Source organism: Nothobranchius furzeri, chromosome 12 (assembly GCF_043380555.1).
Source record: "Nothobranchius furzeri strain GRZ-AD chromosome 12, NfurGRZ-RIMD1, whole genome shotgun sequence".
In the NCBI taxonomy this organism is placed as follows: Eukaryota; Metazoa; Chordata; class Actinopteri; order Cyprinodontiformes; family Nothobranchiidae; genus Nothobranchius; species Nothobranchius furzeri.
In genome coordinates, this window is record NC_091752.1 from 66,550,659 (window position 1) to 66,567,593 (window position 16,935).

Sequence of the window (16,935 nt, forward strand, 5' to 3'; positions counted from 1 at the left end):
ACAGAATGCATCATGTGTAGCAAACATTTGAGCTGACCATTCATTGCGATATTTATCTGTTCTCTGCGATATGCGCATGCTGATATCGCGATAACGATATATTTACGATATGTTGTGCAGCCCTACTCTAAATGAACGGTTCCTCGTTGTTCTGAAAGGTTATTTTCCACGGCAGCATCTGTATCCGACTTTGTAAAACCAAAATGCACCCAGGGCTACCGGTGTTTCGCTCTTTGATGTTTCAGTTAATGCCCTTTTCTGAGAGAGTGGGAGTCCCAGCTTCAGCTTTAGGACACTAACCCCCAAATTCCACTACCTCCGCTCCGCTCCGGTCCGCCCCCGCCCTCCGCAGCCGCTCGCTTCCGAACTCAATTTTTCTTGGTACCCGCTCTACAACGGCTCCGCTCCGGTGCGGAGACCTGAGGTGCGCAAACAAGCATGCGCGGGATTTTCGAGATCTTGCGATACAGTCCGAGCAATAAACGCGGAAGTTAGATCTAAACACCCGTTGAGTGGGAGAAGCATCGGCATGAACTGTTTAATCTGCCCATCATTTGTGTTGAGAGATCAGCAGTGTTTGGATCAACAAAGTGTGACTACTTTGATAGTAGAAACTGTATTTATGGCTTACTTTTGTGCATTTAAACTTCAGCCGCCATTGACAGTTGTTAAAAGTTGTTAAACCTGTGCATATGAAACAAAAAACGCCTTTTGTTTATCGATTTATTGTGAAAAACGGAAGTTGCGCTTGCTCCTTTTCCTGTTGGGTGGTTGTGATTTCTGTCCATTTACTGCGGAGGTGCTCCGGCGTCCGGCGAAAATAGGATTGATTCTATTTTTGCCGGACGCCGGAGCAGAGGGCGGCGCACGGCACCGCACTGCCGGAGCACAGCCGCAGTAGTGGAATAGCTCTGATTGACTACAACGGGACCGATTTTGCTCCGGCGTTCGTGTCGGTGCGGAGCGGAGGTAGTGGAATTTGGGGGTTAGTGATGAATGTCTCCTCTCCACCGACTGTCTGGCTAGCTAATAATGACGAATCATCCAGCTCATCTGTCCACAGGTTTCTGGAGAAGCAGAAAGTTTTTTTCTAACTTGTTACTGGAGTCCAGTTTAGTGACCGTTCTATTCATAAACAAGGGTTAGTTTAGATTGTCCCACAGACACGGGGAGGTTGGACAGCACTGGAGGCTTTTGTGCCTCCAGAAACACAAATGTGTAGAGTGACTGCGTTTTTACGTCTAAAAGGTGTTGAGGGAAAGTTTTGTTAAGACCGTCTCTCCATCTGCACAATGTCAGGAAGGACGTCAAAGTGATGAGGGAACAAGCATCTGCTCATCTTACGGATAAAAGAAACTAAACTCATGTTTAATCTGCTACGCTCTTCTAAATGAGCTCTTGCATCACCTTTACTTGGAAGTTTCCATCAAACTCTTTTCACTCGTATAGCCAGAGGTTATGAGTGGCTGAAATCCAGGGCTGGTTGGTTTCACAAGGTTAACTACCCATTTTACTATCCTGACCCAGCTGATAGCCACCTTTAACAGGAAGACCAGCCAAACAAGGCTCACAGATTCTGGGTCATTTTGTGACTGCATGTGCATTATTTATGGCCCTCAGACTGGTCTGACATCACAGGCGACCCCCTGTACTGGAAACACGGAATTGACATTTTGCTGTGTGTGTGGGTGGAGATGGGAGCACATGTGACAGTTTGGGGGCAGCCTTGGGGAGGAGACGTGGGGGGTGGGGGAGCATTGACATGATGACCATAAAGGGAGGGCTAACATGCAAGTGGCATGCTGAGCAGCTGATCTTCTGACGGGATTAACACTCATAACATCTGAGATTTACAGATTCTTCTTCTTTCATTTCATCAAATGATTCTTTCAGACTCTAGCAAGAAAGCTGCTGCGCCTCTGCGCGAGATAGGGAGGGAGAGGGGGAGACAATAAGAGTTGAGCAACTTCGTCTGGGGAACTTTTAGCTTATCGCTGCCAGTTCAAAAGTCAAGGGTGACTCCACGGTGCTGCGGCTCAAAGTTCAACAGCAAACGTTAAACAGGGAATCTGAAGAGAGACCGGAATACTATTATATGTGACCTTCTATAAATCCCATTCAAACCAAAATAACTCACCACACACCCCTGTTCTACACGGGCGATTCACCTCTCTGGTTAATTCTAACTAACCTGTTCAGATCACTTTCTGCCTAATAAGGTCAAATATTTGGCAACTGGTGATGTCACCAAGTAGTCTTTCAGTTTTTACAAATTAAAATGCTGCCTGAAGTGACAGGACCGTTTTTCATTTGTGAGTGTAAATATTACGAGAAAGAAAATGTACTAAAATTAGGGGTAGACCAATATTTCGGCCGTTCGATATATCGGGCCGATAATTACCAGTTTTTATATATCGACTGATATGCCTCCCTGGTAGGGTTGTCACGGTAACCGGTGTAGCGGTAAACCCTGGTAAAAAAGTTAATAATAATAACAGTCTTGTTTTTAAAAATATATATATTATCTCGGTGGATTACCGACTACGACGACTATGACCTGGCCAAGAGGCGGCATCGAGAGCAGTCCCTGAAGCAAAATTAAACAGCCAATCATGTATGGTTACTAGGGAAACATAATAAATATTTGGCCAATTAGCATTGATGAATTTCAATTTTTTGGGGCGCTGGAAACTTTGCCCTTGCTGGTGTAAAACTGAGCCACCTACTGGTAGTTTGGTGCAGCTGCGTGGCAAGGAGTCCATCGGATGTGGCTCCGCTAGCAAGGCAGGGATGGAAGCAGATGTGCAAGAATACATTTTAGGAAGATCTACCATGTTTGTGTTGAAATAACAACTTCATGAATAAGATTCACTTCAGTGAGCATGCTAAGCTAACTGAAGCCACCTGCTTACTAGCCACTGTTCTTATTGAAATGATTGTCTTTTTGTATTTATTCATGAATTATTCTATTTAAAGAGCAAATAGCCCCCCCCCCCAAAAAAATTTTTTTTTTGCTGATAAACTATAAAAATGAGTGTCTGGTCATGCTGCAGACACATGTAGTCACAATTTTGGCACTTTATTGCATCTTAGATAACATTGAAACATTCCATCTAAAACTGTCAGTGTTGTGCCTTCTTCAGGTAAAAACTCTGCACTGCATTTGAAGTTAAATCTGCCATTGCTAATGGCCAAGAAGTATCATATGACGTCACCTGGTACCATATGATGTCACAATGTCATTGTGAGCCTGTATTTGTGTGTATTTGTTCGCAGGTCTACCCTCTCGGCCTGCAAGGCAACAGCATCTGTTGCATTTTTCAAACAGGAAGTGGGACTGGAGTAAGATTCTGGTAGGGGTGACTTGCTCTTTAATCATAGTCATTTTCTTCTGGCCCATCAACCACAGCATGATTCTCTGTTTTCACCAGCGGCCACTAATTTTTTGTTGGATGAATTTTTCTCAACATGAAAACATAATTACCTAATTTAAACAGTTTTGTATAAAATAAAACAGCAAAAAAAAAGGTCGGTATTAACGAAGATATTCAAATTGAAGCCTCTGCTGAGATGGAGGATTTCTTCAGATCATTAAAAGTTTTGTAGTTGCTCTTTACTGCTTGTTATCCTAAATGCTTATTTTCCTATGCTGCTAATAACTTATCTACAATCTATTCACTCAACCCCCCCGTTTGCTCAGGCCTCTATGGCGATCAGTCTGGTTAATGCCCTCTCCTAAATAAGCTTTGGTCTCATTAGTGCGACACAAAGCCTCTTTATTGCCAACGATAGGGCAAATCGGCTCTCCACATCAGCGAGAGTGACAGAAAGTGAGGGAGAGTTAGGAACTGTAGTCGCAGTACATCTGAGTGGACCACAGCACCGCCTTAAGGGTAAACATCAACACAGAGTTGGGGGAAAAGACAGGGAAGAGGGATGGGATGCAAAGAAGATGAGGGGCTAAAAGCAAACGTGGCATGAAATCACGACAAAAGCATGCGCACGGCGTTGAGGACATCTTTGAGTGATGGGAGATGAACTGAGAAAGGGAGAGATGATGAAAGATGGCAGGGGGAGATGGGATGGATGAGAGAAAGTGCATGCGTGGGGGTGCTGGCTCATTGGTACACTGAAATCCTGCGAAGCAGAAGTCAATTAGCAATCTGGAAATACGCCTGGGGGGGTAGGAGGGGCACAAATCAGAGGACATGGGAGGGGAGAGGGAGGAGAGCAGAAGCAACAAAGAGCGGAGGCGCCATTCATTTATTATTACAGTGCTGATTTGCTGTCAGCCTGGAAGGTCAGCAAACTTCTGCCTCGCTCAGTGGGGGTCCGGCTCTAATTGTTCGAGGCATTTGGTTCTGCTAGCAGCCCCAGAACTCATCTTCTCCACCCTGAGCTCGGAAAGCTCTCCACTGCCACCATATCCCCGCCTCAATGTCACTTTGTTTTGAATGTATCCCCCCATCGAGGGTTATTGAGCTACCCATGCCAGTTCAGATCCTCCACCCCTGTCATCCGTCACATTTCTCTCATCCGCTTATCCTGATCCCGTATGGAGGCGAGCTAATGGCTCTGGATTTCCTTCTGCCTCTTTCCCGCCTGCATCCTGTGTCCTCACACCAAGCATCCATCACATCTTTCTGTTTACTCACACACACTCTCGTTTGTCGTGCATCTTTTGTTCCCCAGCTTTTATAAACCATTTCTCCGTCAGCATCTATTCAATGGCCATTATCCAAACCACTAAGCTGCATTTCTCTGTGGAATTAATACATGACATCAGTAACACTTGGGCTAAGGGATCTCAAAAAGAACACGGCGTTCTGCTGAATACTAAAGTCTCCTTCACGTTTACCAAAAAACATCAATGACCCTCTAGCTTTTAGGGCTCACCGTCCAAAAAGTCCCTCTTTGTGAGTACAAGGTTGTAAAGCTGCATTTCTGACATGGTGGTGGAAGTGTGATGGTCTGAGGATGCAGAACGTCCTGAAGAAGAATTTCTGACCTTTGACCTGAAAACAGGCCAGTGCTGCTGGAAAACCTTCCAATGTAGCTGAATTATGACAAATCTATATAAATGCATGGGACACACACTGTGATGTGATTCGTTACCAGTTATATGATTATATTGGTTGATGTTAAGTGTGTTACAACTGATTATTAAATTTAGGCATCAGTCATCTTAATAGGACCAGGTCAGTTTAGAAAGCTTCGTGAATTTAATCTTTATTCAAAAACAAAACTTTGTATTTGTCCAAGTTACATGAAGCATGAGGATGAAGTTGTTTATCCTAATGATCCAGACGAACTGTAGCAGCAGCAAAAACACAGGTTGGTCTAGCCACACCTCAGCAGGTCTACCACTGGCCCAATCACAGCGCTCTACGTTTGTTAGGATTACCGCAAGAGCTGCGATATAAAAAAACTACAAAGATGGTGCCGGTTAAGGAACGGTGCCCGTTTGAAACAATTGTGGCATCAACTTTGGACGATATAGACTTGGGTTTTTCTTTGAGACATGACTCAATAGAACTACTTCAACGGCGTAAGGCAGACTGCCCTACTGACTGGTTGCCATGGCGATGAAAACATCACTCTGTTTGTTGCTCTGACTGGCTCTGGCACTGATCAGGTGTGTGCGAAGACAGTTTGAAAGACAACCGTAGATTCCGCCCCACAACTGAGCTCTGTCTATGGGTCGTGGTCAGACCATATATTCACACATATAGGACGGCTTGGCAGGCTAGAAATTGTTTGCTTTGCTGAAACATCTAACAGAAAACAAGCAGAAGATATCAGAAGTACAGCACTGTATCATTTTGCTTTTCTTCTACTTTTTCCTCTACCCCAATCTTAAAGGTTGATTCTTTATTATGCTAACATAGATGCTATCCGCTTGTTGCAGTCGACCACGCGCCCCCTCTTTGATAGAGCTTTACCAACTCGTCTGGATTCGGTTGCACACAGGTGACCTCATGCTGTGTCTGGCCGCTCCTCTCAGAGCCATTTTCCTGAACTAAAACACCAGACATCAGCTAAACTGTCCTGCTCTATTATTGGATTAGATGCCAGTTCAAACTGTATGCGTGTAGGTGTAAGAAAAAGAGCTGTGCGGCGTGTTTATGAGCCGAGGAGATGGAGGGACTAATAGCAAACAAATCCAGAGAACTAGTGGTTTACTGTAGACAGTAGATCAGTGCAGAGAGGCAGAACCGGCTGCAGATGCTTTGCTGTCTCAGCTGTCGAGTCATGAATGCAGCGAAGACCTGCAGTTAAGAAAGGCCCCCCTGAGCCTCCTTTTGCTCCTTCAGCCTCCAGCGACAAAAAAAAAACTCTGTTCTTTGTCTTTCACTGTGGTGACCCCTCCCCCAATCCCTGTCTGCCTCTCTCTTTTAACACCTAGCCACACCGAGAAGGGGGGAGCAGCCATGTGTCAGGATTTAGGGAAAATCCATTTTTAAAAATGACAATATTTGATCATTTTTAGCTGATTTGAATGAAAACGTGTTAAAAATCTTGCCGGATGGGAGGAAGCACTAGCTTTTCATATGAGACAGGCATGATGAATGTCTGATCTTTGCTGTGCTGCTGTCTGTCATAGCAATGGAGCCTGGATCATATTACCTTTGTCTGGGCTGCTCCTTCACTGCACAGCCCGAGTCTCAACGAGACACATTTCGCAATATTCCTTCACTGGCCTCTAAATTATAAACCCCCTGTCTGGTTACAATGTTTTTGTTCTTTGTTGCAAAGATGACAGGGTTGTGTTGTTGCTGAAAGAGAGTTAGGGCCCTGTCAAAACATCCCTCCTGATGATGCTGAGGAGCAAATGTGAGCAGAAGAGATGAGAACATAACACACACGAATGTGTCTGACGGGTTTTAGAGTAATCCTACCTGTCCGATGTCTCCGACCACGCTCCCGGTCCCGTCTATCCGTGGTCTCTTGCATTCCGCCCCGGCCAGGTCGGTCAGGGCAGCGGCAGTCTGAGCGTCGGGCTCCGGGTCTCCCCGTTTCATCCCCCGGACAACCGCTGGACCCGCGGCCGCGCTCGCATGAGGTCCGGCGGCTACTGTATCAATGTCCCTTTCGCGGTCCATTATTCCCCGATTAACGGGTAGCATTATAGATGCAACGTCGGTCGACATTAACATTGGACGACAGGCGGTCACAAGTCAAAAGTCTGCAGCTTGTTTTCACCTCCTTTCTTCCGTTTGCTTCACAATGGCTTTCCCACACAACGCGGATAATATTGAACAGATTTTCATCAATATGAAAAGCTCGCACTGTTTATTGTCTTAACTTGGCTTTGGCTAAGCCAGCAGGACCATTGTGGCCGAACTAGGAACCCGTAAAGAGCAACAATAGAGCAGGCTCTCCCTAACAGAGTCAGATGTCGCCAAGCAGTGACCTATTTTAATAAAATCAAGCGTCCGACTCGCGAATGCCTGATAGGCTAATTAGCTAGCTAACGTTAGCCAGCTCGCTAGCATTACATTCCGCTAGCTCTCCTTATAAATGTGGCTCGGAGAGCTCCTCACTCCCGCTGCCAAGAATAGAAAATGTTGGAAATGAGCAGAACGTCACACTACTCCTGCGTGGAGCGGAGAGCCAGAGCTCGCTCTGCTGGCTGCTGTTGCGGGGTTAAAACTCCTCCGTATCCGCTTTTCCTTTCAGTCGCTCCCGTCTTGTCCGTTCCCTCGCCGCCGTGGTCTACTCGTGGATGAGTCTTCTCGTGTCGACCTGGCCACCACCGACGAGCACGATTTCCTCTGGATTCAGTCCCACACTCTCCCAGTGTTGGCGTTGCTGATCCGAGGTCAGATTTTACCACGAAGACTGGGATTAGACAGAAGACGTTGAGGTGAAACGGACTGGTCTGAGGTCTGTTCTTCCCTGGTCTCCTTCTCCTCCTTTTTCCCAACGCCACCTACCACCACCACCACCTCCTCCTCCGCCTCACCGCTCCCTCCTTTATTCTTATTTCAGTCTTTTGGTCGAATAAACGAAAACCTTCATTGTTTAACCGATTTTAGACCTGACGAAAAATTCCTCAAGTCTATAAAGAAATAAAGGAAATTAGAAACAACAACACACAGAAAAATCGAAAAAAGCAACAACAATTTTTTATACATTTCACCCCCCCCAAAAAAAGAAAATAAAACAGCAACAATTTACATAGTTCAGTAAAAAATGTCAACACATTCCTTCACGTTGTATTAAAATAGCCTGTGTATTATAAAATCTTGTTACTATCATGACAAAAATGAAAAGAAATGAGATTCATTAAAAGTCATATTTTCTACATTTAATTCATTTAGGTTTTATTGATATGTTTGACTTTTGTAGCTTTAAAATGCAACCTAAATACATGTAAACTGTACATTAAATATTTATATTTTTAATTGTTTCATACATATGCAAACCGGTCTTTACAATTAGCTTTTTCAAAAATTGAAGAATTATAAATAATTACGATGAGACCCAATCTGGCTTCTGTTGTCTGGACTTCATTTAATATTTTAGTTGGACATGGGGGTAAATGTAACGCACAGTATTCCGTTACAAGGGGTTTTCTTTCTGAATCATTTAGCGCCTTCAAGTGGCTGAAGGATAGAACAGCACGTCAACGGGGAGACACTTTTCATTATAAATGTGGATCTAAAGTCTGGTACTGAGTGTTCTGATATTGATTAGATTGTTCTTATTTCTGAGCACAAACACAACATTAAAGCAAATGTTCATCCTGCATTAAAATGAATAATAATAATAATAATAATAATAATAATAATAATAATAATAATAAAGCATAGTTTCGTTGTAAAAAGGCTTGAGTTGAATTGTTACTCTCTAATCGTGTTTTTCAGCTGCTGATTTAATTGGGGAGTTACCCTGTTTGTTGGGAATGGAATTTAAAAAAGATAATATTATCTTCAGGACATCGTAGATAGATTACAGAAACCATGCACCTTTCTTTCGACATAATAAAAAATGAATATAGTTGTTTTACTTCATTACTTCTCTGAATTACTTGATGGGCACCAGCTCCATAACAAACATTTTTTGCCAACTAGTGGGATTTTTGTTGGAGCCCAAGTCAGAGTAGCTGAAGTCCCAAAAGTCTCAACTAGTCACCTTTATATGCAACAGTGAATGAAACCAAGGCACACTTGTTAAAGAGAATTAGCAGAAACAAAAACCTTGACATGTTGTAGACAGATTGCGTGTTAAAAAACAATACATATTGTTTAGTAACAATAAAAACTCCTAACATGCTGTTTATTTATTTTACTGAGAAATAATGAAAAACAATTAAAGGAAAGCAAACATTTCATGTAAACTTGTCAATACAGATTCAACGACAGTTCAATGCAAGACAGTTACCGATACAAATCCCTAAAATGTCTTAAGGTTCTTTTAAACAAACAAATAAATAAATAAATAAATAAATAAGCACAAACCATGGAAGAGTAATTCGTTACTCTACTCAGTGCTATGAAAACACGAGACCTTCATTCGTCTAGTTACTTTTTATTAAGAAGCAGATCGACACCTTAATAAACTTAATAAACGCCTTAATCAATTTCCCTCTGGGATTAATAAAGTATTTTTGAATTGAATTGAACAATAACAATTTAAAAATCTCAATAAGCAGATGAATAAAGAGGATTTTCAACTCTACCTTGAAAATAATGTAGTCGACCTCAAAAATAACCTTTTAGCGCAAATAATGGCTAAATTAAGTTAAAATTTATGATAATAATTATGTCCTAAAATGAAAATAATAATGCGTCTGGTCCTGTTTAGTCTCGCGCTGTTCGCAGAGATAAAAGTGTTCCGGACGTAAACAGAGACGTTGGTTTTACCAGAAGCTTTCTTTTTTGTCCCTAGCATCATTTTTTCCACCTAATCTTCACTTTTTATTTAAACAAGTTCTTGCAGTTTAATTTTATCTTAGTGCGTTTGTTAACTGCGGTCAAGTGAGCCGCACCCACAATTGAAGTGCGCATTTACATGGTACTTTACGGTAACACCGCCTCGCTGCTGGAGAAGAGCTGAGATGTTACCGTAAACTACCGTTTAAACGCGCACTTCAGTTGTAGGTGCGGCTCACTTGACCACAGTCGTTTGTTAAACTGAGAAGCCCATCATGGCTCTGGACGGATGTGGAGTCGTCTCTAAAGTCCTTCTCATCATCAACATCGGCTTTTTGGTAAGAGTTACCAACGTCTGTAATATGATGCAGATAATATTACACGTTGTGTGTGCGTGTGCGCGCGCATGTGCGTGCGCGTGTGTTTGTGTTGAGATCCGAGCATCGACATATAAATATCCGAGTTGTTTCGTCTTTCCTGAACTCTGGCACGGAGTTGAAGTTGGTTTTCATATTTTTTAACTAGGAAAGGTCCATTCCAACTATTTTCCCACAACCCGAGCATCTTTAATCTGCTCTAACTGTAATCTCTGATAGCATGGACTAGATTAATCTACACTAATGGCAGAATCTTCACCTGCTTTATGGACTTTGCCATTGATGTAGAATAATCTAGTCCAAGTCTGAAGATTTTGGGAGTTGGGTTTTGGAGCTGGACCAGTTTCAGCTGTGTTTCCATTCTGAGAGTTCCACGAAATTTTGGGGGGAGGAAAAGTGACATGGAGATACGATGGCCCGGTCCACCAGCCTTTTCAGGTCAACACATCAGCGTATCGTGGATGCTTTGGCAGTGATGTCACAGATCAGCACCAAATGGCGTCCAAAGACATTTAAAAAGTTTATGCTGTCAAAGTACGCTGTCATTTAATCCATTCAGGGCGATGGAGAGAGCAGCTGCAAAAGGTGGTGTTCAATACACAGTTTGCTGTGTGTGTGTGTGTGTGTGTGTGTGTGTGTGTGTGTGTGTGTGTGTGTGTGTGTGTGTGTGTGTGTGAGATTTTAAAGCAGTGTGAATGCTGCTTAAATTATTCTCTCTCCATTCCGCTTCAGCAAGAACTCTTCCATTTGTTTCTTTGTTGACGTCTGCCGATGTCATTTCCTACTCAGTAACAACCATCCAGCTCGAGTTAAACACCGTTCCAACCCAGCGACTTGACTGGGTCGTTCTGAGATGTTCCGCGGCTCAGGTACTCTGTTGGTTCCTTTTGGGACGGCCCGGTGAAATGGAAACAGGTCTGGTAATTACCCGGAACTTCTGATGGTTGAAACGAGCATGATGCTGTTATTTAGATGCAAAAATTGTGCTGAAATTCAATTGGAATGAAACGTTCACAAATCAAGTAACTGTTTCACAAAGTGGTGTAAAATAATTTAACCCAGGTTTGAAGAGTCAAACTATTGTAAGTTTGTAATTAGAGCAGATTGGCGATGCTCAAGGATTGGGAAAAATAGCTGGAATGACATTTTCCAATCAGAAATAAAAAATGAAACCAACTTCGGTTTTGTCTCTGTGGCATCCTTTTCCAACATCTCTCTCTCTCTCTCTCTCTCTCTCTCTCTCTCTCTCTCTCTCTCTCTCTCTCTCTCTCTCTCTCTCTCTCTCTCTCTCTCTCTCTCTCTCTCTCTCTGTGCCATCAGGGATGTTTAGGGTGGGTCAGTGCACTGGGGGAGGCTTTTACCCCATCCTTATTTGTTTTCGGGCCCAAGTACAGTGTCAGAAAAAAACGGACAATATTGCTAATTAACTTTTTCTTTGCATGTGCAAAACTAGCCATCTGGAAAACCAGGAAAAACCGGATGCTGGGACAGAGCTGGACTGATGCTGAGCGGATCCTGAAGGGCCTGGTGGAAGCTCGCTTAAAGATCGAACACGCTTCGCTTTTCATGAACTTACTGGGAACCTGGACTTCTTCAGAGCGGTGTGCGGGATCGGGCAGGTGCTCAGTCTGCTGGAGGGAAAGGGCTCCCTAAAGATCAACTCAAAATCTAAAGAAAAATAAATAATTTCAAAGTCGTTGCCCCCCCCCCCCCCCCCATTTCTCTGTTTGCCTGAAATCACTGTCACACCAAACTGCAAAACTTTACATGCATGCAATGATCTTTTTCGTGGTCACCCCCCCCCCCCCCCACTTTGAAACCTATTGTCTTAATGTACAAGCAAGCAATAAAAATGATGGATCAGAAACCACTGAAATGGCATCATCATTGTCGCATTTTAAGGAAACATAACCTTCTCACTTTCAAAAACTTTATTAATTTTAGCACTTTAAGATTCTTTTTCAAACGTCTAAATAATAACTTGTCTATACTGTCCTCTGCTGTGGCCGTCAGACGTCAGAGCTCTCATACTGATCACACGAGCCTCCACTTGAGGTGACTGTCTCGTGTCTTGGCGAAAGACTTCTTTCGGCCAGTCTGCTCCTTCTGTAATGGGGGCCAAACTGTGGAAGTCTACCCGCTGAGCTGAAACTAGAAAATGACAGTAAAGTTTTTAACAAAGGACTCAAAAAATGGCTAAAGTCTGAACAACAACGAGTGTGCACATGAATAGTTTTAACCTCGTTTAATCAGCTGCTTAAATAGCCTTTTATTTTTGTAAATTGTTTGTAATTTTAATCTGGTTTTCTTTGATTTATTTGATTTGTTTGTATCTCATTTAAATGTGTTCTTCTTTTTAGAAAAGGTGCTTATGGACAAGTGTTGCAAATTAGCACTTGTGCTAACACACTTGTCCAAAGTAATTGCTGTGTCCATATCAAATAAACGTCAACATCATATTTACAGATTTGTATTCAATCTGAGGATGAGCTGTGGTTCACTTGCAGTTTCCTGTTTTGGCAGGTGCTGGGGTTGTGTTTTCAGGTCTTGGCTTGTGGCTGCGGTTCAGCGTTGACACCAGAGCAATTTTTGATCAACAGGAGCTGAACTCCAGTGCTTTTCTCGCAGGTTAACACACAATTACTCCTCTGTTCAAAGCCCTTCATTGCAGATTTGTTTCTGACTCTCTCCTGCCCTCCTATAATCCTTCATCAGGTGTGAGTACTACGATCGCCTTCGGTGCAATACTCCTGATCATGTCGTTGTGTGGACACTACGGTGCCTGCAAGGAGAGCAGAGTTGCTCTGGCGTTGGTGAGGCTGCCCTGTTTGGTCCTGAAATAGACCAAAAACAAGTTGTTGCTGTTGAGCAACATGCCTCACATAGAACTGGTTTAGTACGGCGATCCGATTTACCTACAACTTTGTTTTTATTCGTGTTTCAAAACGCGACAAGTGAAGAAATACGTGTTTTATTTGACATCTTTTAACGTTACTGACCATCAGTTTGGCCAATAAAACTCCTGAGGAAGATGCTTCTGTGCTCACGCTGCCTACTCTTAGACGCTGGTAATAAATGAGATAATTCAAGGTGGCATCAATGAATTCATCTGTACTTTAACGAGTCAAAGCAGTAGTGATTCGGACACAAAAATGTTAAAGGGACAATGTGTAGCTTTTATTGTTAATCTCTGGAAGTATCATCTAAATGTTGCTGAAAGTTAATTAAATGATGCCCAGTTGTTGAAAAATATTGGCGGCTTCTTAACATATAACCATAAAATTCAGGTCTAAAATACATGGAAGTGGGTCTAAGTTTCTGGACGCTATATTAGATGCCATGTTTCCTTCTACGGGAGGCCGTGAGGACAAAATGCATTTACTGATTTGTAACAAACGATTACAAAAAAATTCAACATTCATAAACGTTGTTGTTTTACACATTTACCTCTTCACTTGTTGCCAGTGATGAAAGGGAGTCCGATGTGCTTGTTAGCTGAAGTTTGCACTCCCCGGGGGTTTTGGACCCTAATGGGCTTCTGTTGCAAGGTCTTACTCCAACACAAAAATACGGCTTGCTTGCAACAATTTAGACATCTACTGCCTCCCATCGTCAGGAAAATTACACACTGTCACTTTAAAATAAGAATGTTTTGAGGTCTTTGTAAATAAAAACTGACCTAAATGTTTGTTTTAAGCATCTTCCTCCCTCCCACTTTCATTTTTAACATGTTCCTCCTTTTTCCCCAATTGTTTCTTCTCACAGATTGTAGCGTTCATTTGCTGCACCGTGCTCAGAGTAAAGATTCGTCTGTCCTTGGTTCCTCGGTACGTCATCCTGGCTAACAGTCACCCCCTCTGCTATACCCTCAGCGCATCCCCGGCACACCCGGAGGTGTTCAGGTGTCAAACATCCCAGTGCCTCAAGCTTAAGAACCCCTTTGCTCTTTTTGTGTCGTTTTGTTTCCTGTTTTATTCCTCGACACTCTGAATCTTCTTTTTTTACCCTCTCAGCACGATCGCAGATGATGTCACTGTAACGTGATGAAGGTGCTCTAATTTGTGGCAAAGGTCACATCTACCCAGCTGGGTCAAGCTGGGTCAAACAGTACTTTTAAATCCACAGATTAAACAAGGAGCCACGATGTCTCAAGATCATATCCATTTCTGCTGCTGTTCCATCCCAGGAGGAGGACACTTCAAGTTCATGATGATAATAATTAGATAGTAATAATTAATAAAACTCATTGCTTTTATTACTGTTTAATATAATCATCATAAATGATCACTTGGTTCAGTATAAAGGTATTTTAATTACATGAAATTAATTATTATGCTTTGGGATAATAATGATTAATTATGATTATGGTTGATGACAGTAAAAGATGTGTTCAGCAAAGAAGGTCAAGTTCACCTTATCCATCTAACACAGAGTCCAGATAAACGATAACTGCAACACATGGTTTTGACGCATGACCAAAGCTTTCTTCCTGAGAGAGAGGGAGTGTCCTGAGAGCTTGGTGAAACTAACCATCACCAGCTTCAGTCAGTTCTTGAACCGACACCACGGAGGAAAGGGAACGGCCGTCCCTGAAACCTCCACCTGCTGTTCCAGTCACGCCGACAAGAATAGCTAAGAATAAACAAAACTGTAACCAGCTAACGAAGACTCTACCCAGAGTTGTTGATTTCTGAGTTAAGTTAAGACGAAAAACTCATTCAGAGTTACGGACTTTGAGACGCCAATTGTTCATCAGTCATGTGACCCACGGAGACAACCCAGAACTGATTTGGTCGCATAGAGGTCCTTCTACCATCCTCGTGCCCGGAGGAAATCATCTCCACCTGACATCTCAGATCCGAAAGGGGGTCTCCGGAAAATGGGTGAGGTAGACACTAATCGACAGATGACGTTTGATGCTGTTCTCTCTAAATAACTCAGTTAGCCGCAAAACCTCATTTCCAGCCAGAATGCTTCTGCTCTCTCTGAAAGAAACCTTCTAATAATCTCATTCACGCATTCAAACTCGTATTTTCATTTAGCTTCCATCCAGCCTCAGGTTTGCCTTTAAAACAAGTTTAATACCAAAGCTGTTAAAAATTGTCGTTAAATTGTCATCCGTGAATTGTCGTTTATGATTGTTGTTTCAAATCTTTAAGTTTAAAATTGTTAGTTCTTCATTTTTAAACTTGCCTCATTATTGAAGTGAAACACAGAAAAGGAATAATCTTTTTAATTATTTGAAAGCAAAGATCCCTAGCTTCTGATTCAAAATAACTTTTGCTATTAAATTTAATTATTTAAATTTAAACATTAATCTTTGGATTAAAATTAGACCAAACAGGTTGGTGTATGAACTTAGATCGATATAAGTATCCGGGATATTTATACATAATCTAAGCCTCATAGGTTAATCTGATTGGTCATTTTCCGGAATCTCCAACTGAATAGCAACAGAGTTGATTCCGGTGTGTAGTTTAATCTCTACATCACTGTTTGTAGTATCAAAAGGTGTTAGGGACTAGAGGTGGACCGATATTAGTTTTTCTATTGTCGATACCGATGCCCATGTGTAGGAGCCGATGGCTGATTTTCATGGCCGATATCGAGACATTTTCACCTTATTTTCGTGCTAAAATGTCACTAACAACATTAGTTGATGCACAAAATTTCTGAAACTGAATCAGAACTCTGAATTTAACCAACTGTTAAATCTTGACTTGGTTCAGCATTAAAGTCAGACCCATAAATAAAGTTAATTTAGAGTATTTATTAGTGAAAGTAAACAGGTGGAACATGGAAAATTTGAATAAAAAGCTATATTTTAAACAGTAATACCTCCATGGGGCGTTTAGAGGTGTGCAGAATAAATGTACAGTTGAGAAAAAATACATAATGACATTTTTATTTTGTCGGGTACGACACTGGGTTTATGTTTACATCTACCAGCCACTAGATGGCACCGTTGTGCTAAAAAGTCCGCTCGGCAAGGCCAGTCAAGCAGCTGATTCTGAGCCCAGAAGATGTTCTAACAGTAAATATTGTTAAAAATAAACATATCAGTAGAAATTAGCCCTCTTCCTGTATGATTTGTCACTGGACACGGTGCTGGCTGAACCAACACCCCGACGGCTGGAAAATGTTTTCTGTTGATGCAGCTACCACCTCGAAACACTAGATGTCACCAGAGTGTCCGTGTTCCATATTCAACCTTAAAGAGCGAGTCACCCCCAAATAAACTTTTTTTGCTGATAAACTAAATAAACGAGTGTCTAATCGTGCTGCAGACACGTGTCGTCAATAATTCGGCACTTCAGTGCATCTTAGTTAAAATTTAAATGTTCTGCCTAAAACTGGCAGTGTTGTGCCGTTGTCAGGTAAAAACTCTGCACTGTATTTTAATTTAAATCTGCCACCGCTTTTGGCTAAGAGGTATGGTATGATGTAAACTGGTACATTATGATGTCACAATGCTGTGGTGAGCCTGTGTGTGTGTGTATTTGTTAGCAGCTCCGCCCTCTCGGTCTGCCAGGCAACAGCATTTGTTGCATTTTTCAAACATGAAGTGGGAGTGGAGTTAGACTCTGGTAGGGGGTGACTTGCTCTTTAAGATCAAATTCTGCAAAAGCACTGGGCTGCCCAAGGATGTGCCTGACTTTAAATCGGCTGTACTAAGGACC

General features: G+C 42.3%; 1 protein-coding gene across 4 annotated transcripts in view; it reads right to left on the minus strand.

Moving 5' to 3' along the window:
* LOC107376291 (RNA binding protein fox-1 homolog 2) overlaps positions 1–7,930 on the minus strand; it is a 77,533-nt gene extending 69,603 nt beyond the window's left edge. For 3 of the 4 annotated variants that reach the window (XR_008565844.2, XM_054750740.2, XM_054750739.2), the window contains exon 1: positions 6,900–7,930. Coding sequence is in view for 3 of the 4 variants with exons in the window: in XM_054750740.2 (XP_054606715.2) it covers positions 6,900–7,157 (258 nt within the window). In the remaining variant the exon portion in view is untranslated. The remainder of the gene's footprint in view (positions 1–6,899) is intronic. The other variant, XM_054750738.2, reaches the window with a different exon arrangement.
* Positions 7,931–16,935: the final 9,005 nt, after the last annotated feature.